The 23346-nt window shown below is 45.5% G+C and overlaps 1 protein-coding gene and 1 pseudogene across 2 annotated transcripts; both read left to right on the top strand.

Moving 5' to 3' along the window:
• Positions 1-3990: 3990 nt before the first annotated feature.
• On the top strand, positions 3991-4877 carry LOC136453982 (flowering-promoting factor 1-like protein 2; annotated as a pseudogene).
• A 7252-nt stretch (positions 4878-12129) lies between these two features.
• On the top strand, positions 12130-14225 carry LOC136453981 (heavy metal-associated isoprenylated plant protein 35-like). 2 transcript variants are annotated; one of them, XM_066454534.1, is made up of 3 exons: positions 12130-12369; positions 12515-12590; positions 12923-14225. In XM_066454534.1, exons 1-3 carry the CDS (start codon positions 12343-12345, stop codon positions 13813-13815), a joined length of 996 nt encoding a protein of 331 aa, XP_066310631.1. In that variant the 5' UTR covers positions 12130-12342; the 3' UTR covers positions 13816-14225. The 2 variants fall into 2 exon arrangements, with proteins under 2 accessions (XP_066310631.1, XP_066310632.1); XM_066454535.1 differs by lacking the exons at positions 12130-12369; positions 12515-12590 and adding an exon at positions 12597-12768.
• The last annotated feature ends 9121 nt before the right edge of the window (positions 14226-23346 follow it).

Here is a 23346-nt window from a genome sequence, read left to right as displayed (position 1 = left end):
GAAGAGTTTTATCTCTGATATTGTGTTGAATATCATCCTCTTCCTAAGGGTTTCTTTCTCATGGTCATACAATAAATTCCTACACATCTGGAGACCGGTGTCACAAACTGCCATATCTGTCATACTGATATTCCTATAGTTCGAAACGCCCCTGAAAGGTAAGTTCTTGGATCTTAGTTGCTCAAGCTCAGTCGCTAGTGTAAGGTGGTGGTGCAACATACTGCCTGCGCTTCGCTAATTCTGGCCCATGAATCACTAGGGGTATCATCTGCAGCTAAATTTATGACTAGTCTACCCTGATCCTGGACACCATGCAAAACCTCAGTTGGTACTAGTAATGGCATAGTATGAACCGGTACTGGCATGGCATCAACCGGTGTTGGCATAGCATCTGTACCTCCTTGGTCATCATCACAATCGTCTGAATCACTGCTAACTACATCATCGATCCTGTCCTCCTCCGCCAGCTCCTTCTCTTTCTGTTCGAACTCATTCACATTGAAGTCATTGCTTATATAGCCTACTGCAGTTGAATGAAACTGCTCCTGCGTCAACCGACCGTCTAAATCTATGTTATCCTGTGTTGCTTCCCCTTTGACACCTAATCCTTGTTCATTGCCTCTAAAACCATCAATGGACGGGCTGTTTTGAACACCATGCATCCTGTACCCATTCTCTACCATCACCTCAACCATGGGTACATTGGAACCTTAGAGAACCCTAGTGTAGCAGGACCAGTGAGCAGGGTCGCGCAAGGGCATGAGAACATAGTGTGCCCTAGTCTTTCCAGTATGAAACCTTCCCTTCAGTGTGAAATCACCGCCAAACTTTATATTCAAATGGACATAGAGGTCGTTGAAGCTAGGAGGTTCATCAAACTATTCTAATTCTTCTTTCATATCCTCAAACATACCATCTTCTCTCCTAACACTTCCTCTGTATAAAACTCTAACACAACAATCTATCTACAAAAGCATTTCAACAAACTTCATCAAGTCGTCGAAATCGTCTAACTATAACTATAGGTAGTAATATTAATGCCTATTCTAACTATAACTATACTAACTAATCTAATATTAACATCTATACAAGGCTAACTACAATAACTAATTAGACTAAATCCAATGTATAACTAGACTCAATAACTGTACTAACTAAACTAACTAACTATACTAACTATACTTTAATAATTTTATAAACTTTATTAACTATACTAACTATATTAGGAGAGCACCTCGCTGCAGCGTGCTAGACCGGGCTGGGAGACGCGGGCGCAGGCCTCGGCGGGCAGCCGCCGTGCGTGGCCGGAGAGGGAGGCGTGCGGGCGCTGCGGTCGCACCGGGCGGCCGGCGGCCATGCCGTGCTCGGCGGCGGGCTGGCTGGCGCGGGCGGACGTAGGCGCGGCGGCCAGGCGGCCTTGCTGCGCTGCTCGGGCAACGGTGGCTACTTGGGCACTGGCGGACGCGGGCCGCGGCGGGGGTTTTATTCGGCTCTGCCGCGCCATAGATCAGGGCGCGGCACTGCCGCGCCAAGATCGGTGGCGCGACAGAGCCCTGCCACGTCACCTGTCGTGATTCCGGTCATCGCCACGTCAGCTCGCTGTCGCGCCATCATGTATGGCACAGTACAGGCATTTGGCCGTGCCTAGGGCAATAAACGCGGCCAAAAGTGTTAGTTTTTTTTTAAAAAAAAACCGAAAATTTAAAATTAATTTTAAAAAAGTGTTAAAATTTAAAAAAAATCACCACCCGAGAGTAAAATCCTAGCTACGCCACTGTCAGATATAGAGAAAAGTTTTGCTCTTCTAGAGATACGGGCTTACCAACACGACATCCCCATCATGTCCGTGCCTGTACGCCAATTTCTTTCTTTAGCGCGCGCGGATCGGAGCGGACAGGCACTGTGGCAACTGTGTTTGCCTATACTCGCTCTGTGCTTGCACGCGTGCCCTGCTGGCCGGGCCGACGCTCGATCTCGTACTCGTACCCTAGCTGGTCAAGTGGGAAGAAAAGAAAGGCGTTAACGCTGGGGCGGCTGGGCAACAACTGCCAGGGCAGCAGGCCCGTGATGAGGTGAGGTGGCAGGCGGAAAAAGGCTGCCGCATAGTATTCTGTAGCGCACGTACGCGACGCAGGCCACACAACGGGATCACCCATATTCTCAGGCCTTTTCTTAGTCTTTTTTTTGTGTAAAGTTTCTGGGTGATACTAATAAAAAAAATACATAATCCGTCAGTAAATCATGAAATAAATTTATTAACTATAATTAATCCATTATTAGCGCATGTGTTACTGTAGCACTTTATTGTTAAATCATGCACTAATTAGATTTAAAAGATTCGTCTCGCAAATTAGTCATAATATGTGTAATTAATTATTTTTTAAGTCTATATTTAATACTTCATGTGTCCTAACATTTGACGTGACAGTGTAAATTTTTTGGGTTGGAACTAAACAACACTAGACTAGAGCCAGCTATAGCCTATGCCTATAGGGTTTGGTGATCCATCCGCGATATTCCTTCTCACTGCAAACCCGTTTATTTAGGGCTGAAGAGCATATCGATTATTAGTCCGTGTATACATATAGTAATAGGATAGATAGGAGAGTATGTGTCAAGAAGTATCGTTCACGGGTAAAGGTAGCTAACAAGCAGAAAGCATATATGGCCTCGTTTAGTTCCCTAGAATTGGCGCCGCCCAAGTTACTGCAGCAACATAGAGTGCACTGTAGCGTTTTGTTTTTATTTGGTAATAATTGTCCAATCGTTGACTAATTAGGTTCAAAACGTTCGTTTCGTAAAGTACAATCAAACTGTGCAATTAGTTTTTGATTTCGTCAACATTTAGTACTCCATGCATGTACCATAAATTTGATGTGACGAAGAATCTTCTTTTTGTATAGTGCCAAAGTTTGGAATTTGGGGTGAACTAAACAGGCCCTATGATGGATGCATGGATGGATGCATGTAACTGTAGTAGACGGAGACAGAGACGAGAAGGAAGACGACTCACTCAAGACAACTCGTATCCCCAATCCATTTGGTGTCACCCTTGACGCACCCAATGCACGTACCGTCCGCGAATCGATGCTTCCATATGCATTCCTGCCAGCTAGCACTTAAGCCTATCTTCTCTAGCTAGGTGCTGGGGATGGGGGTGGTGGTTTTCGTGGATCGAGGATTGGATTCCATGGACACCACTGTTTCTCTGCACCGTGCATGCATGGCATCATGACGCATGTCTATGTAGAGGCGGGTTGGACGGGACATTCCGATCCATATTGTTTTCTGCTCCTAAACTTTAGTATCGATGTCCAACGAATATTTAACACATATATAGAGTATTAAATATAGATTAATTATAAAACTAATTATATATTTTACGACTAATTTACGAGATGAATCTTTTAAACCTAATTAGTTAATGATTTAATAATGTAGTACTACAGTAAACATGCGCTAATGATAGATTAATTAGGCTTAATAAATTTATCTAGTTGAGTGCCGACAGATTCTATAATTTGTTTTTTATTGATATCTAAATACCCCATACAACATCATCACTGACACCTCCTTAAATTTTAGTCATAGGATCAAACATCCCCTTAGCCATGGCCATAGTAGCCGCGGCTAGGCATTGACATGGATGATTATTCCCTGCTTGCATGCTTGTTCCATTCGGATGGCAACAAACCGAGAGGCCAGAGCTCTCAAGCCTCGCAGGCCGTCCGTTCTCGATCGCCGGATCCCGGCACGGCACGGCTGGACGACGACGCGCTGCGTGTAGTAGCGTGCAAGTACGGCTGGCGCTCACAACACATCGTCCCGTCCCCAGCAATCCCTCTCCGTCCACAGCAACAGAGAGACGCCGACGCGCGCGCATTCCATCGGTCGGTATCGTCACACACGGCTGCGCCAGCGCGCGCCGGACGCCTATTTATAGCCCCCTCGCCCACCACCCTCCCCCGCACATCCGGACCGGACATCGTCGTCCCCAACCTAAAAGACTCCGATCGACTCCATCGCCAGGGATCGGACATCGGAGAGGGAGGAAAAGCAAAGCAAAACAAGCGGCGCGCGGCAGCCACCCACCACCAGCAGCAACAAGGCAGCTAAGGAAGCAGGCAGGCATGTCGGGCGTGTGGGTGTTCCGGAACGGCGTGGTGAGGCTGGTGGAGAACCCGACGTCGGGGAACGCCGCGGCGGCGTCGGGCAAGCGCAAGGCGCTGCTGCACACGCCGTCCGGGGAGGTGGTCACGTCCTACGCCTCGCTGGAGGGCAAGCTGGCGGCGCTCGGCTGGGAGCGCTACTACGCCGACAACAACGGCTGCGGCGGCGGCCTGCTGCAGTACCACAAGCGCACCTCCGTGGACCTCATCTCGCTGCCCAAGGACTTCGCCCACTTCGGCTCCGTCCACATGTACGACATCGTCATCAAGAACCGCGACGCCTTTCCGCGTCATCGACGCCTAGTCGTACTCTGGCTGCTGCTACCTCTCCTCTCTCGATCGCCTTCTTCGTTATTAATTCCTGCCTGCCTGCTGCATCACTGCAGTTCATCGTATAGCTAGCTAGCTAGCCTTTGTTTGTACCCTAATTTGTTGCGTCTATCTACTTGCTCATCCATCGATCGGTTTGTGTAATGTACGTGGCGTTCGCGTGCTGTGCATAGGGAGTTACTTGTTCGTAGCCATTGCTCGATTTGGTTGCCCTTGGGTCCAAAAGAGCTGATTTACTGATGAGTTTGCATGCTTGTGGCCTTATGCATGTTTTCACTTGTTGCTGGGTCGATCTGCTTGTATTCTCAGTCGATCTCATGAGCTGTGATCCAAGAACCAATTAATCGGTTAGTTTCTATTGCAGAGTTTTAGGATCGATGAATCGGATTACAGCAACAGACTTTAAAATTAATTAGGTGATGACGTACTGATCCAAAACCAAGTGTCAGAAGCCTGATCACTAGCCAGCTAACACTTGAAGAGCGAGCACAATACTCTTGCTAGTAACCACAATCCTCTTCGCCAGCTAACACTTGAAATAATCAAGTGCAGAGCCAGCTACCACTTGAATAGTAATCAAGTGCAGAGCGAGTACAGAACTCTTTGCTAGTAGCTAGTAACCGATCCTCTTCTGGCTGCGGCGGCCAGCCATGGCCATGGCCATGCCGTCGATCAGTGGCAGAGCCACCCCTGGCGTCCAACCAACTCATCGTCGTCAGCGGCGAAGTATAAAGAAAAAATTTCTTTTACATATCAAACAGAAACATCATAATTTTTTTTGGATAGATATTTTTATACAACGAGATCGAATCGCTTGGGCTGGTAAGAATTTTCTGGCTATATATGCCACCACCGCGCCGTCGATGGATGGAGACTGCCGGAGAGAGGACCAACCAATGCAAAGCCGGTAGTCACTGTAGCTGAGATACTCCGTCTCTGTTTTTACTGATCAATAGCGACCACTCAGTCATGGATGTGCACAGGGAGTCAGGGACAGGATACAGCTAGAGCTAGGCCCGTGGGGACGTGATCGTGAGTGAGATTGCTGACTTGCTGTCGCTGGGTTGGGTACGTTCGCCTCCGCCTCCGCCTCCGCCTCTGGTTGCACTCGCTCGCTCATCCACCAATGGCCCGGCCACGACACAACCGCTCTGGCTGGCATCATTCTTGCACACAATAATTTCTGCGCGTCCTACTCCTACCCCGGCTGCTACCTCTCTCTGCTCGACCGTCCGGTCGTTTAGAGATTTTAGATAGAGGGCTTTTTACCAAACTTAGGTATGCTGTAGCTGTACTGCAGCAGCAGTAGTCAGAGCATTAGAAAACTCGTGCATGCTTTAAATTGTCCTTAATCAAACTATTTTAAGTTGAATCAAATTTATAAAAGATAGTACCAACAGTTATAACTCTGATATATTGCAAGATATATTTAACAATACCTATTTGACATCAATTAGAGTCTTTTATAGAAATTTAGTTACACTTAAGATTGACTGACTTAGAACTACGTAGAATTACATTTCTTTTGGATGGAGGTAGTTATAAAAATATAGTGGTATAGATGATATAGATATATAAAAAGGAGATATTTTGAAAAAAGAAAAAAAGCCCAAAACGGGCATGGGAAAGAATGACAGAAAAAATGGACACAAAAAAAAAACCTAAGAGCCTCTCAAGAGTCTTTCTAGCTAAAATTTAATCTCCATCATGTGGAGAGTAGTTATAGTAAAAGTCGCTCTCTATATATCTTTGTACCCTCCAACAACTTTTCTATATCTTATACGCACTCTAGAAAGCCTACCTCACTCTTCATCTTTAGCTAGCTAGAAATCCGTAATAGAAGATGTATATTTTTTAGGATTCATTTAAAAAGGCTATTGGAGGATATTTTTTTTCACCAAAATCTTTATTGTTATAAATTACGAACGATATAAGTCCCGGAATGCTCTAAGGTCGGATAATCATACGAAAACAAAAAAAAGCATGAAAACCAAACGACAAAAGGTAGGACGTGGAAAACTGTAGTCGAAAAAAAGGAAAAAGATCCATGGAGAAAAAAATAACTCGGACATGGAAACGGAAAAAAGAAGCGATAACCAAGTGGATGTCTTAGGCTGGACGAAAGATTTTGCGACAGAATTTTTGTCTCTTTAATATTATAGGTGTAGATATCCAAGTTAAATAAAAAATCAGTATGCTGTGTCCGCTCTATTTTTAAGATCATGTATTTTCCTATTTAATATATGTTCGAGTTAAATGAAAAATCACTATGCTTGAAAATTTCTAAAAAGGAGAAAAAAAAAATCACTATGCTTGAAAAATCCTGAAAAAAGAGAAAAGCTACTTTTAAGAGCATGTATTTTCCTATTTTAATATGTGTTAAATGAAATATCAGTATGCTTGAAAAATCTCTGAAAAAGAGAAAACAAAAAAAATCACCATGCTTAAAAAATCCGGGAAAAAGAAAAAAAAAAGCCAGGCGCACATATCGTACGCCAGCCTATATGAATCTTGTGTGATTTCAAATTGTTTATTAGCTGCAGAGCGTACGATTTAGCAGACAATGTGGCGCTAATAACAAACGGTACTGCTTATAAATTCGCCCCACGCCCCGTCGTTCTGCACTTGGGCCAAACCGATTATAGGCCTGCTGGGCCAATCAACGGACCGGACTGGTCTGGGTTCGGATTCATGCATGGGCTAAACTACTAATAATGCGCGCCAAAGTCCAATCGTCGGTCAGCAGGCTTGTGCTACCGAGCCTAACCAACTAATAATGCTGCCGAGTGATTTGAATTTTTATATGTTACCGTGTTTCCGCTCAAAAAAAAGTTACCGTGTTACTAATTAAATTAAAGAAATCACCTCTTTCACTCGCTCTTAGGGTTAAAAACTACCATATTCCTACAAATATAATATTGTAATAATGTTTGGATCTATATCAAAAGATACATGAGAATAAATAAAGACACAAATACAGCAGCACGGGTATGAATATGAAAAGATATAGTAGTGTAATTCAATAACTATATTTGCCATGTGAATAAAGAAAATGAGGAAACCACATCGAACGTGTACGGGACGGTCGGACGGGTTACACCCACATAGAAGAGTCATCCAAGTCGGACACCATTGTCTGTGCGCCCATATAAAAATCATCAAAGTAAGTCATCATGCCACTTCTTCCTCACCTTCCATAATGGCCCTGTTCGTTTGTCTTTAATCCGTACTTTTCAGCTTGTTTTTTCAGCTGGAACTTCGCCTCGCTGCTTTCGTCCATACTGCTCCTGCTCGTTTCTGCCTGCAACGCGTGCCACCCCGCGACAGTTGCTCCCTCTCGTCGCTCGCCTCACCCATCGTGCACCCGTTCCGCGTGGATCCAACACCCTCGTCGTGCAGCCCGCCCATCGCGCGGCCTGCCCCACCGCAGCCATCCCTCGCCGCGCCCCATCCCGCGCACTGCATCTGCTTGAAATGGGTGGCGGCTGCGAGGCATCCCGACAACGTTTGGGTTCGATAATCTCTTTGAAGGTTTGAGGTCTTGACCGAAATGGGTGAATCTCGGAAATTTCTGTAATTTGGACCGGGATTTGCTCATTTTGACCGGTCAAAAATTTCAGATTTAGCTAATATTTGACTGAATTTTGGCCAAACTTTGATTAAGAGGCATGAAGATGAGACAAATAAGTCATAGCTTGGTAAGTTTGCACTTTCTATACTGAAATAATAACTTGTAGGAATGTTTGAACTCTAGACCCGACTAAAAATTCAAATTTAACTGAATTATTTGACCGGTACGATGTTGTTTCGGATCTCACCGAAGTGGGTGAATTCCACTGAAATTCGGTCATTTCGGGCCGAATCCTAGAACCTTGGACGGATGTTGGAAAATGACAAGATCGGCCAAGGTTTCTTAAGGCAATAGTGGTTCCAACCTCCAATATACATGAGCATCATTCTGATGAGTCCAACTATGTTTTAGGGCAAAAAGGTAACTACAAATCCAATGTAGAATAATGTATATGATGGTTCAAAATTTAAATTTATAAAAGTATAAGGTCTGAACAATCTGTGAGAGATTTCATAGTGTGGTTTCATTGAGGAATATGGATCTTACCGAAAGAAATAATGATAGGTACCTTGGTTTGGCATAGATAGGAATTGCATAGCTACGTGATATGAGTGGGAGAAAAAGAAAGACCGAGGGAAACCTGCCTTTATTTTCTTGAGCGGCAGCTATCGTCCGTGGCTTTCTTTGCTGCTGCCAAACGGCAAATGCTCACCGCTCGCTGTGCTCTTCTCCTCGATCTGCCTGTCGTTGCCCGCCATGCTTGCAACGTGTGCGTGCGTTCCTTGCGTCTGAATCTTCTTCTGCTCCGATCCCATCCCACACTGCTTGCTAGCTGCCGCCTTCCTCCTTCATTTCCATCCATCCCTGTCTGTCTCTGTCCTTATCGCCTCCCTCCCACTGCTCGCTGCCGCCTTTCCGTCGCCAGCTGTTACGCGTCCGTCCGTCCGTCCCAGCTCAACGCGTGGCGCGGCACACGTCCACGTCATGGCGATCCAAACGGCCACCATGCATATTCCTCACTCCCTCCTCCACCGTGTCCGATCGAGCTAGACAAAAACCTCTCGCTGACGACGAACCAACCAAAAGGCCGGGGCCGGCCGTCCCATTCCGAATTTTCGATCCGTCCCCGCCGGCTTCGCTCGATGGATCTTGCTGACTTGCTCTTGGTCGATCGACTCCCCGGCCGGTCGCTTTTTCATTCCACCATCGCGCGTCCCCACACACACTGCCCGGCGTGCAGCAGTCAGCCGTGCCGTCGCTGTACCTCTCCGAGTCTCCGTCCGTCTTTAACAGCTAATGCTCGGGAGCTTTTGCGCTCGTGGTGGTGACGGCTGACAGGATGGGACATGGGGAGGAACGCGAGAGGAGGAAGAGAGACTCGGCGCCGGCGACCGCGACAGCGACGGTCATATATACTAACGAACGGAATGGCAGGGATGATTGATCGATCCGGGCATCCGGCCGGCAATCTTTCTTGGAAGTATCACCCTGTTCGTGAGTCGTGACTCGTGACAGCAACAGGGACCGTATGTATGTACCATTCAGAGACAAAATAGATATGTATCAGCATGTTCATGTTCATGCTGGTGGATCGGTGAGATTCAGATTTTTGTTTGGGAAAGTGCTTTCTCTGATATGGCACGCACTTTGTTGTTTGTGTTCACAACCAACAATAGTTAAACTAAACAAGCCAACCTGTGTGCAGCCAGGCAGCCAGCGTGCTTCTTCCATGCATGGAGCAGCTGCAGCAGAAACAGAAAGTATAACTGAATGAACTAGCCAATTGCCTGTTCAATTTCGACGGCGTTGGACAGTGTGAGTGAGGGTCAAGAGCCTCCTTTTCCTTTCCATGTCTTTAGCAGATAGTCTAGCTATGCTTTTCATGAACAGGAAAGGAAAGCACGTTCTGGGAGTCACCAATCACCATCTCTTGACGTTGCAATAATGCGGCGTGCTTTATATCTCTCTCGTCGACGCCTTCCTGCTTCATTGCTGATCAATGCGTTTACATGCATCTTCTTGTTCTGCACGGTCGGAGTGATGATATCCTGCCACCGGAAGACAGGTCTACTGCCTCATTCAGCACATTCAGACATTCAGTATGTAAAATCCGCATATTATCTCAATCTCCAAAACAATTGCGATACACATAATGATATTAATCCAGAACTAACTAGTGCGTGATCGCCTAACGGCAATTAAGTTTGCCGACCAAATAATAAGCATCTATATATATAACCAAACACAGCCAGCCATATTCGAGGTCTCCTTCCACGTTCCTGCAAAAACACAAAAATACCAATTCTAGATCACTCCAGAATTCAGCTTTTGCAAATATAATGTGGCCGGCCAAAGCAAGCACCTGCAATTTGCGCTTAATGATGGCTCACAAACAAAGCTAGACGTATCTATATATAAATATAACTAAGAGCCCCAGCCCCAGGCATGGACAACTAACAGGCGTTGTCAAAAAAGGCTTCTTCTCCTGGAATGTGGAATCGATGCTTTCTTCTCCATGCACAACTGAAAAAAGCGTGACACAACACAACACGAGCGCTTTGTGACGAGGCATGCAGCAGCAAAACAAACCCTTCCTCTGCACGGCCGGGAAGGCAAAGGAACCAATAAGAAATACCTGAAAGAAGATGCGTAGGCCTTCAATCATGGTGCAATGAATATCGTAGATAGAGTGATGGAAGAAGTTTGATCTCATATAGCTAGCTGGAGTCTTTCTTTTCAAAGTGAAACGATTTTCCTTTTACGTTGAGATATTTGAATTGGATTTTCTTTCACCACTACTATCGTAACGCACAGAAAACACTGACGTTTCCGCTCGCTTTCAACCACTGCCACTTTACCTGAGCACTGTGACGTCGATCTGGTGTTTGGCGGCGGCGACTGGTGGCGTGGCGTGACGAAGCTGGCGGCTGGTCACCACTAACCCGCGGTTGCATGCATGCATTGGGTTGCCCGCGACGCCGTAACACTCCATGGGAGGGCAACGAATCTCACTCGGCAACAAGCAGCTAGCCATGGGAGGGGCAGTCGTATCCTGAATTCCTGACACATATTCAGTTTGATCTGCGCTTCTTTTTCTTCGTCGTCGTCGTCGTAATTCAGTATTTCAGTGCCGTCTCCTTCAGCGAGTTGTTGTTGCCTTCGCTTTTAATTTGCTTGTTTCATTCACAAGTGAAACTCTGACTACGTGCAGCAATATGAGAAAAAGGTGTTAAAAGCGTATAAGAGACAGGGACACATATTTTTGTTTTCCTTTCTCTTTTGGTTGTAATGTTTGAAGGCAAGAGCATGCGTCGACAAGAGGGATAACATAGAATATGGTTAGCGGTTTATATGATGATGCCAAACTAAGACCGCTGCACTGCATACCACGAAAATTGCATGTGAACTTGTCTTTCTCTGAAACTCTGAACTCTGAACATTACCCTTTTCATTTGTTCCTGCGGGGAAATCTTTCTGAGTACGTATCTATATATATGGGCACACATATCTACTAATCTTGCTCTACAGATATCATCACAACTAAACTCCACATAAGCATCCAAATTACAAGAAAGATCAGATGAATCTGTCTGTCTGTCCACATGCTGCACATATGACATACCTAAAAGGTTGCCCAATGACCTCTGCTTGGTCTTAAGAAAAACAAAAGAGAAGGAAGAAGAAGAAGAAGAAGAAGAGGAACGGCACAGCAGGAAAATCTCTCTACTAAAGGTAGCTCAGCTCAGCAAGATAGCAACAATTAGCAAAAGAGATGTTCAAGTGTAATTCTCCCTCCCTCCCTCCCTGCAAAAAGCCGCTTTAATTGCCATCATGCATCACCAAAATGAAAATCTCAGCTGCTGCATGCACAGTATTGTAGTACAGCTCATGATGAGCTCTGAAAGGAAGAAGAAGACGACTAGGACTAGCACTGAACCATCGATCACCACCTCCATACGCTTGCTTTCACTGTCACAGGCTCACATCCATCTTTACCTCCTTCCAAAGCCTCTAAGGGCGTGGTGCGCTCTGCGCTGCGCCCATTTGTAAAGCCACCCCCTCCCTCCCTCCCCTAGCTGATCAGCTCTCCAAAGATTTTCAATTCAGCACTATTCCTTCTCTGTATGGCGGTTACTTCGATTCCTTTCACTTGTTGTGACTAAACTAGTGCGGGTATAAAGATCGCCCTCCGCACTTCCCCCACAGTTCACGACTCCACGGACACACTTTCCCCTCCTGTCCTCCTGCAAGCACCTTCCTCACCTCGCTCTCATGGCCTCAGAGGCTATAGAGTGCCAGGTACCAATATTCTCTCTTCTCTCTTTAATTTGTCTCCCTGGGCCTGGATTCCAGAGCGATTTCTGTTCTTCAGTTTGATTCCTGTTCCAGTCACTGATTTTGTTTGATTCTTGTTCTCAATCCGTTTGTGTGTGCCCTGTTTCAGGATGTGGTGCTGAGGGTGGCCATTCACTGCCAAGGATGCAAGAAGAAGGTGAAGAAAGTGCTCCAGAACATCAGTGGTACGCTCTTGTTTAATTTCGCCCCCGAATTGCATGATATGATTTGATATACGACAGGTCTTTCAGTTCACCAGCACGTAGCTTCGCATTGTCAAAGGCCTTGCTTTGCTTACACAAGTCCTGATGCTGCAAAATTTGCGTCTTCGATTGCAACACTGAACACTGAGCACTAGTACATGTTAGTAGTTGCCTTTGTTTGCGAGCAATTGCCTCTTTATCTTTGTACTATACCAAAATTGGAAAAAAAAATCGATGAAAGTCTAGCACAATTTGATCGGTGAAGATGGTCCATGCATGCTGACCATACTGAATTTGTGCTGTTTTGATGTTAGGCGTGTACCGATGCGAAATCGATGCCCGGAGCAACAAGGTCGTGGCGACGGTCTCGACGAAGCTCGACCCCTACATGCTCGTCGCCAAGCTGCGCAAGTCCGGCAAGCAGGCGGAGCTATGGCCGGAGCAGCCGCCACCACCACCAGCAGCAGCTTTGAGCCAAACGCAGGAGCCCAAGAACAACCAGCCTGACGAGACGAGCAAACCCAGCGAACCTGCCGAGAAGCGCGGCGCCGACACGGCCGCCGCCGCCGCGGCAGAGCCGAGCAACCCTCCGGAACCCAAGCAGAGCACCAGCGAGGCCCCGAATCCGGCTCCGGACAGCAAAGAAAATGCCAGCGCCGACGACGCCGTCGATGACACCGCGGCGGCACCGGCGCAGCATGGACCCAGCGAGGCGAAGGGGAAAGCGAAAGCGATGCAGCAGCCGGAGATGGAGAGGCAGCCGGTGGACGCCAGAGTGACTGTAGAGTACGACCGAGGCGTCCCGGGCTACGTGAACCGCATGCCGGTGCCGCCGCCGGCAGTCATGAGCTATAACCAGGTGCGGCCGAGCGTGAGCGCGTCCTACTACGCCCCGGCACCAGCGCCGGCCCCGGCGCCGATGCCGATGGCGAGGCCGGGGCCGTCGCAGGGTTACATCGACGAGCACTACACGCCGTCCTACTACAACAACTACAACCGGTCGCCGGCGTACGAGCCCGAGCCGTACTACTACAGTCCTCCGCAGCCGGCGCCGTACAGCTACCAGTACCAGTACCAGCCGGCTTCTTCGTCGGAAGACTACTACTACAGCGCGCCGCCGCCGCAGAGGAGCGCCTTCTCGCCGCCGCGGGACGGCTACGGCGACATGTTCAACGACGAGAGCGCCAATTCTTGCACGGTCATGTGAAGGGATCGGAGGAGTTGCAACATGAAAATGGGTTAATCGCTAGTAGCTAGTTTACTTACAGTTCCTTATTAATCAAGCGAGTCTATATATATATGTTAATTGATTTTAGAATCAGTACGAGTAAGGAGATGTATTAAAAGCACTGCTCAGACTTGATGGCGCTGAATAAGTTGAGAGCTGAGCTTGGATGCTTTGATGCATGTATGATAGAGGAGAATGTGAGGATCTGAGGGAACAGCTCTGGTGGTGCTCATCAGAGCAATTTTGTAATGTATGACACGGTTAAACTGGAGACTTCCAATCTCCTCAACTTCTTCATCTGAGAACTTTGTATGTACAGAGAATATGAGCAAAGGCACGAGCTGTTCTGTTTCCTTGTGAATCTTGCACCTGAAACGGTGCTATGTCAATCATTCAGGAGGTTGGTTAACTAAACTGACTAGGAGTATCCTAGGAGTAGCATGGGTGAAATGACAACTCCTCAGCTAACTCCAATGTAAAGTTGCTTGGACGTTCTCAAAAGAACCCAAGGAACAGAGCTAGTAAGTTTTTTCGCTGTTCCTTCGCCTTTCATTTGAAACCTGCTACTGCTCCTACTATTTGTTCACCGAGTAACGTTAGAGAGAGCAAGAGGAGCTGACGTTTGTAGACTGACACTGTAAAGATGAAACACTGAAGATGCATGGACTAGTTCTGACCACACCTGAAGTCCTGAAGAGCGGCTGCATGGAGATAAACTTGCTCCAAGTACAACGAAGAATGCACATGCATGAATCATTATGCGGCAGCTTCTGTAGCTTATACAACAAATGCAGAGTCAGAAATTCAGGGACCAGAGAACAGTAGAGGCGTTTGGGATTGACACGCCTCTGCTTTGGATTTGCCCCACGGACACCAATTATGGATTCCAAACTGCGGTTAGTTAACTGAAGCCGACGTCTGTGCGCTTCACAATCCCCATGAAAGTGAGGTGAAAGCAAACAGGCTACGTCGGCATCACTGTTTCTTTAACCCAAAGCAAGGCTGCCACTGCCATGAAAATTGCTGTCCTAGTCGGCCATTTAGGCAGCAGGGAATGTCATTTTTAAGCTTTGTAGACATAAACATGTTGTCCAAGGCCTGGGTGTTATCATCTAGAGGGACCAGGTTGTAAACATGTAAACACGCTGTCCAAGAAAATTAATATAAAAATTGCTTAATATTAATTTGAATGTTTTATCTTTATTTATTTTCTATCACGGTTGGCATATAAAAATTAACACGCCTGGAGTAGCACGATGACTTCAAAGGTTTAGAGTCATGGTGGAGATTGGTGTGCGGTGAATCAAACCCTACTTATAATAGAATGTAATATAGAGGCGTGCTATTAGCACTTCTAGTTTTTCTTGCACTTACTTGGAGTAGGACTTTTACTTGGATGTATGAAGGCTTTGGAGGGAACTATATAAACAAGGATAGAGACCTAGGCATCAACCAAGCTAACACAAGGGCCTCATCCAAGCCTTGTAAGGAGCAATTAGGATTGCTTAAGAGGATTAGGCTACAAGTTCTATTGCACTAGATTCTTGTATAGGGCACGGACCAGTGGATCCTGGGGACTCGAGTAAGGGTTGTCAGATAGCGACAATCACTTGTACTCTTTTGGAATTGTGTGCTAATAGAATTTATGGTCGGCTTTGCCAAAATTCTAATCTCTTGTAACGTCATCATTCACACCCAACTTGAGAGGCTGGAAGTACAGGATAAAATTGGGGCCCTGTTGATCTCTGAATGTTCTCGACAGCATACTATGGTGTAAAACTGAAGCATTTGTACGTGATTGACACATACGACTTCTCCTGACAAACACCCGACACCATTTATGGATTCCAAATTGCGGTTAGTTAACTGATACCAATGGTTGTGCACTTCTCAATCCCCATGAAAGTGAAGTGAGCAAATGCCAAATGGCTACGTTAACACCACTGCCTTTTTAACCCAAAGCAAGGCTGACATGAAAATTGTTGTCCTAGTCTTCCATTATATGAGAGTATATTCTGTAGCTGGCTATAGAATAAGTTATTTTGTAGCCACCTCTATTTATGATATTTTTTATACTTAATTTACGATAAAATGAATACATATTTACGATAATTATGTTACTATAACACATGAGGATATTTACCGTAACATTATAGTAAACCACTTAGTAAGGAGTTACTATAATCATGTAAATTAGCATAATAATTATCATAACTCAAAGTGGCTACAGAATAAGTTATTCTATAGCCAGTTGCAGAGTAATATATATATATATATATATATATATATATATATATATATATATATATATATATATATATATATATATATATATATATATAGAGAGAGAGAGAGAGAGAGAGAGAGAGAGAGAGAGAGAGAGAGAGGGAGGGAGTAGATTACCTACAGATAGAGTTAGATCTAGATAGAGATAGAGATAGAGAATGTACCCCAGAGGTCTAAGAAACCATTATAAATATTGAAAATGTCTATGATATTTTTCTCACACCAAATAACCAGCATATGGCATTCAGTAAGGACGTAGTGGTTCCTGCTATCTTCATCCAGGCCTTGCTCCTCGTGGCCTATTGTAAGTAACTAAAACCAACCTTTTCTCACTTATCAAGTTCCAGCTCCATGAAAGAAAATAGGTTGTGTATATGGTTCTTAACTATCCATCGATTTATGATTGTACGTAGGTGCGGAGGCAAAGATATGCACCAAGCCTAATCCATTTTACCTTAGCTTATGCCGAAGCGATAAGGACTGTGGAGACTCGTGCATTCACTTTGGCATCGGCACCAGCGGGTTCTGCAAGGGTAGAAGACCACATACCAGAGTATGCACATGTAACTTTGAATGTCCAGGGCAAGGACGAAGCAATCTGCTAGGAGTCAAGCAGGTATCCAGCGGGCAGAAGTTGTTGTCATCTGGAGATGAGTCGCCATCTAGCATGCCCAAATTGAAACTATCCAATTGAATGTTTATGTAGTTGATTGATGAAATCGATGAAGCCCGAACTTTTTGTTTCCATTATCTAAATAAAAAAGTTGATTGATGAAATAAGGCCAGTCTCAATGGGGATTTCATAGAGTTTCATGGGCATTAAATATGCTGACATGGCACTATCTTGATAAAGAGAGAGAAGATAAAAGTTTCATGGGAGTAGAGAGAGTTTCATGGGGATGAAACTCTTCTGCACTGTTTTCAAAATATGGGTGTGTTGGAAACCGGGAGATGAAACCCCCACTGACACTGGCCTAAGAGCAACACATTTATATGTATACATACATGTTTTAAGCAATCGTGTAAAAGTAATTAAGTAATATGAACAAAACTGATAGTATTTGCATGATGTGAAACATCTTCATGGACAAGACCCAGTACTTTTTGTTCCAATACGGACTGTGTGTTTATCATAACAGACCTAGCCTAGCTAGAAAGCCTAAGGGTCTATTTGGATTGCTTCCACAACTGACCGTAAAAACTTAGCTCTCTGTCTGGATGGCTTCCTAATCTCGCCGTAAGTCTGGCATGCCGCAAGTTTTGCTTCAGCTTCCAGTACCCTAAACCCTAAACTCTAAACCCTAATCTCTGGCGAGCAAAACGCTCGCCATATATCCTTTTGGCTCATCATAGCTACTGTGTGGTAAACCGAGGGAGCTCTCCCCAAACAGGCCCTAAACCTTAAACTGATGAGTGCAACAAGATCACCGTTTCCTAAGCTAAATGTACATGCAGTGAATGTCTTTTCGGCCACTTTCTAGATATTAGTAATTTCTCTAAAGAAAGATTAGGCCTATTTAAAAGTGAGATAGATAGATAGATATATAGGACTGACAAACAGACAGACAGAAAGAAAGATAGATAGATAAATAGATAGACAGATAGACTGACTGACGGACTGATAGATAGACAGATAGATAGATAGATAGGTAGGACAGACAGATAGACAGACAGACAGATAGACAGACAGACACGTATAGATAGATAGATAAACAGTGTCCAATAATATAGCTATGGTTAGTATTCTTAGACGTTCATTAAATCGCTGCATGTGCTCCTAGTTTACGTATGCCAGCTATGCCTACCTTGTATGTGGCAATGCTACTTCATTATGTGCATGCTAGCATTTATTTCCACTAATTGTGCACACAGATAAAGTGCAAGTTTAGTCTGTTCGCCATTTCAATTCCCCAGAGACTCAAAAATAATAGTTGCAGTTTTTGACAAAATTTTAAACAACTGACATAGCTATATATTCTAAGATGGAGGGATGAATAGATTAGATATAGATAGAGAGATCTAAAAAGATATAGATATCGATATAGATAGAGATAGAGATAGATATCGGCCCCGTTCGTTTCGCTGAAAAAAACAAGCTGAAACACTGTTCCGGCTGATTTGTTGTGAGAAAAACACTGCTCCAGCTGAAAAACCAAGCTAAAAAGTACGGATTATAAGACAAGCGAACAGAGCCATAGAGAGATAGAGATAGCCATCTAGAACACTGAAAGTACCTCGGAGGTGGACTAAGGAACCACTATAAATATTGAACATGTATATGCTCTTTTCCTCACACCAAGTAACCATGGCATCCAACAAGATTGTAGCGGTGGCCTGTTGTCTCCATCCTCGCCTTGCTCCTTGTTGCCTATTGTAAGTAACTAAATCAACCTTGTCGCTTATCAAGTTCACTGAAATACTAAAGTAGAACTACTTCTAATTCGACACTTGATGACACATATACCTCTTGTATATATCATGGAGCGATTACTTTGAAGCTCCGTTCAAGAGTACATATGTGGTTATTATGCTTCTAACTACTCGGTGATTTATGATTGTACGCAGGCGCGGAGGCAGCAATCTGCTCAAGTCGTAATCCTTCTTACCCTGGCTCGTGCAGGAGCAATAAGGACTCTGCAAACTCGTGTACTCAACATGGGCTTGGCACCAGCGGGTACTGCAAGGGCAATGTCCGCTTTTTCAAAACATGCTTTTGTACCTTTGAATGTCCCGGGGAAGGGGGAGGAGGAAATCCGCCAGGAGTCAAGCTGCTATCCGGCGGGCACTAGTAGTCATTTGGGGATGAACCACCCTTTCATGTCTAGATTGGAAGTATATGTCTGAGTGTTTATGCAATTGATCGATGGAATAAGAGCAAAACATATATATGTACACATGCATGTTTTAAGCAATCTATCGCGTGAAAGTAATTAAGTGATATGAACAAAACTGATAGTATATTTGATGTGAAACATCTTCATGGACAAGGTTCGCTACTTTTTGTTCCAATACGACCACGTGTTTATCATGAGAGATCTAGCCCAGAAAGGCTAAACCTTGCATTGATGATGAGTGACGACGTACAAGATCATTGTTTCCTAAGTTAAATGTACGTGCAGTAATAGTTGGTCACTTTCTAGATATTAGTAATTTCTCTAAAGAAAGATTATCTGTAACTTGTGATTGGATCATATACTCTTCACCACGGTGATCTGGGCTTGCTTAAACATGAGAAAATTGAAACGATGCACATCCATAGTGCATCTATACACACCAAATTTGAGATTCAAACTCCATCTAGAAAAAAAAAATCATACAAAAAGAATAAATTTCAGCTGCATAGGCATTATTAGAAGACAGTTGTTTTTGAGATTTTTGTCTTCTGGTACATGTGCACCTGAGATTTGATATTTTTGTATAAGTTTTATAAAATGAATTTGAATCTCAAATTTAGTGGCAACATACATCTATATAGATGCACTATGGATGTGCACCGTTTTTTATTTAAAAAAAAAATCCTAAGTAAGTTTTTCAAGGGGTTTTCACGATTCCACTGAGAAGGTGGTTTGCACCTAATAATATTTTCCCTAGTAGATAGATAGAGATAGAGATAGCCGTCTAGGACACTAAACATAGCGTGGAGGCCAAAGAAACCACTAAAAATATTGAACTTATTTAAGCTCTTTTCCTCATACAAAATATATTACTCACATCCAACAAGAAAGCAACGTTGGTTGCTGACTTTATCATGGACGCTCCTCGTGGCCTATTGCAAAGTAACTAAAACTACCTTGTTGCTTATAAAGTTCATTCAAATACTAAAGGAGAACTACTGCATCTAATTAAACACATGGCGATAGATGTATAGTACCATGGAGCGATTATTGCTCTTGGAAAAATACTTTTTCTGTGCGCTGAAAAACAACAAAGTAAATTGATTATATCGGACACCCGACGGACAAATAAAATTGTCCCGTTTGTCTCCCAACCAAATGTATTTTTCGGACCTTACCTTATAAGGAATTTTCTAGTAGTTAAGTTTTGTGTAATGTCAGGTACAAGGTTAAATACTTTTCATATCAGTAGCCGCACAAGGAAAAGCCAACTAGAAAAAAAAGCAGGTTCTTGAGCCTTATGTGTGGTGTTGGAAAACTAGGGGGTTTCCAGCAGACGGGCAACGGAAGGTCTTCGCCCAGACGAGTGCTCTAGACGAAGGTGTGTGAAATGGAGGGTGGGTCTAGGCTCAGTCAAGGTTGCATTAATAAACTCACCAACCTCCTTTACATAGCATCCGGCTTCCTCTTTTATAGGGCACTGTTGGCTACTTCTTCATGGTATAAGTTTGCCCTTTGACAACTAAGGTACATTCCTAGAATATCCTGACACTAGTTCAAATCTCCAGGGGCATCCCGGGTCTTGTCCCCCTGCACCGCCTTTGCTTCTTGTGCCTTAGCCTTGGGCTCACTAGAAGCCCGTCTCCAATCTTGGGCCGCGGTGCTGTGAAGGCCCCTTTCTCTGGTGAAGACAGCAAGGCCTCCGCCTGAGCCGTCGGAGCTTCCACTCTCGCTTTTGAGTCTCCACCCGTGGACTCCTTCGGACGTCTTTTAGGATTGCGCTTGGGCCTCCGCCCTACCATCGGCCGGTGGCGGAGGCCTTCTTGCTACCGGCGGAAGCTTTCTAGGTTTCTCCCCGAAGCATGCACGGCCTCCGCTTAAATCGCTGGGGTCTTCGCTCCTTCACAGGCCCCACACAAAGGCTTTGTCTAGCATCCCTGCAAAACATCCACAAATGCTCCAACGGTATTAGCTTATGTTTACTCTGACCTCCGCTACTCGTGTATTGGTGTTCCAACTAGTTCTCCCCTCGAGGGTGCGGTCCGGTGCGAGCGGGTCGTGAGCCTCAAGTGCGACACTGATACCGAGTGGCGGAGGCTTGCCCCCTTTCCCCCTGGGTCGCCCATATCAGACCAGTTGGGGAGGCGACGTGTCGCTGCTTGATTTGTTGCGGTGGTTCGGTGGCCGATGTCCTCGCGAACAGTCGTGACCGTTGGTGTTTGGAATTTGAAGCGTCCCCCCGTGGCCCATATAGGGGGGTTGGTGGGGAAGTCCTTGTCGTGCCACCTGAGCCTTCACTTTCACTGTTGTAGCTTTCCAAGCTTGTGACTGTGATGTTCTGCTATCTTGCCTTAGTGCCTTAGAATTTTCCTTGCGCTACTGCTCCTTTTGGTTCTGTGCTACCTTTGGAAGTGGCTTCGCTTGCTAGCTCTGATTTTCGCTGGCCTAGCTTTAGCGGTCAATATCCCCGCTTGCTTGGTGTGAGGTCTGAGGGTTGGTCGCGGAGGTACGAAGAGTGTATGTCCTGTGTCTGCGGAGGCTCAAGACGACCTATAGAATATTGAAGCTTCTATCGAAGACCTGATTCCATTTCCCCTGTCAAGAAGTCGAAGATTCAAATGGCCAAGTCTTGGGATTTTGGGCCTTCGCTCATGACAGAAGAGGCGATAAAGACACTGGAAGATGAGGGCTGCTTCCCAGCAGGAAGGGGTCATCCTTCACGTGGTGAGACTATGCCTTAGCCGGAGGTTGATGAGGCTGTTGTCTTTAAGGATTTCTTTGGTTGTGGCCTTTGCATACCTCCGGTCTATTTCCTCCGCTTGGTTCTTGAGACCTTTAAGGTACAGCTCCATCATCTTACTCCTAATGGCATTCTTACACTGAATAAGTTTTGCTACGCCTGTGAGACATATGGCGCTCCCCTGGATTTGGATACTTTTTGTGCATACTATGAACTTAAGCATCAACCTAAGAAGGCAAAGGTTGACGGAGTGGAAGTGGAGTATCAGTTTGCCAGTTGCTCCTTTATGGCGAAGAGGGCCTAGAAGGACGGTGGTTTGGAGATCTCTTTTGCATAGAAGAATAAGTGGGAGAAGGACTGGCCTCAGTACTGATTCTATGTGAAAACTCCCAGCGTTGTTCCCAAGATAGGGCCGAAGGTCAAGAAGTATCCTTTTGCCTCTACTATGGGGGACATGAAGTGTCGGTGCAAAAAGTGACCAACAAGTAAATATTTGTAGTTTTGTCATGTGTTGTGATCGAATGTGGCCTAGCACTCAATGACACAGGATTTATACTGGTTCAGACAATGTGCCCTACGTCCAGTTTTAGTCGGTCGGTGACTTTATTCCTGAGCCCAGGTGCTCGAAGTTTGCTGTGGGGTTACAAACGAGTAGGAATAAGAAGGGGGTGTTAAAGGCTCGGTCGGACTCTGAACCAAGGGGCCGAGAGTGACGGGGGCTCTAACATGCGTTAAGTATTGGAGCGTATACTCTGTGTAGCTTTAGAGTTCTAGAGCTATTGAGCTATTCGAGTTCTCTTTTTTGAGGAGAGCCAGAGAGCCAGAGTCAGAATAGCCAGTTCCCTTTTTAGGAGAGAGCTCATCCCCTTTTATAGTCAAAGGAGATGCGTGCTACCTAGTCTTGTTGCCCACGTTGTTGGGTACGAGACGATCGTCGGCACCCATAATACTGTTCATGTCCAGATGCATGTGGCAGGCTCTACCGTGTTCACCTGGTATGGCAAATGTTGATGCCTACAATACTGTTTGGGTTCTGATATGCCTGGAAGGTTGCATAGTGCCTTTCTGGCATGGCCTGGTGGCACCATCCTATAGGTGTGTAGGGTATGGCTGGGTATGATCCTTGGTATTATGGTTTGACTTGAGCGCCTTACCTTATCTGCTCCGCCTGATCCCCAGTCCCTTATCGAGCGAGCGTCCCCGGTCGGTCGTTCCCAGTCGGCCCCAACCGTGTCGATCGGGGAAGAGCTGCAAGCAGAGGTCCAGCGTATCCTAGGTTGGAGTCGGACTGTGTCCCCACCTTGGCCAGGCCTTTTGGTCAGGGACCAAATCATTCCCCTAGGCCTATCATCATGTATCTAGGCCGGCCTAGGAGGCGCGCTGTTGTCGCTACGCCGCCTGCTGGGCTGAGTTTTTGTAGGGAAGCAGGTCCATTAGGGACCTGGGTTTATGAACCCAACATGAAGCTTCAACTCGTGTGAGACCTCTTACGGAGGTTGATGCGGAGAGGACGGCATGTGACATGGCCTTTGGTAAGGCCAGCCGCTTCTCTAGGGGCCATGACCTTATCAAGGAGATGGTGGTGTTAAATTTTTGGCCTTTGGGGAAACACAGGCCACAAATGACCTTAGTGTGGATGAAGCTCCTAGT

Source organism: Miscanthus floridulus, chromosome 5, assembly GCF_019320115.1.
Source record: "Miscanthus floridulus cultivar M001 chromosome 5, ASM1932011v1, whole genome shotgun sequence".
Taxonomy (NCBI): Eukaryota; Viridiplantae; Streptophyta; class Magnoliopsida; order Poales; family Poaceae; genus Miscanthus; species Miscanthus floridulus.
This window is presented reverse-complemented; position numbering and strand designations above follow the sequence as displayed.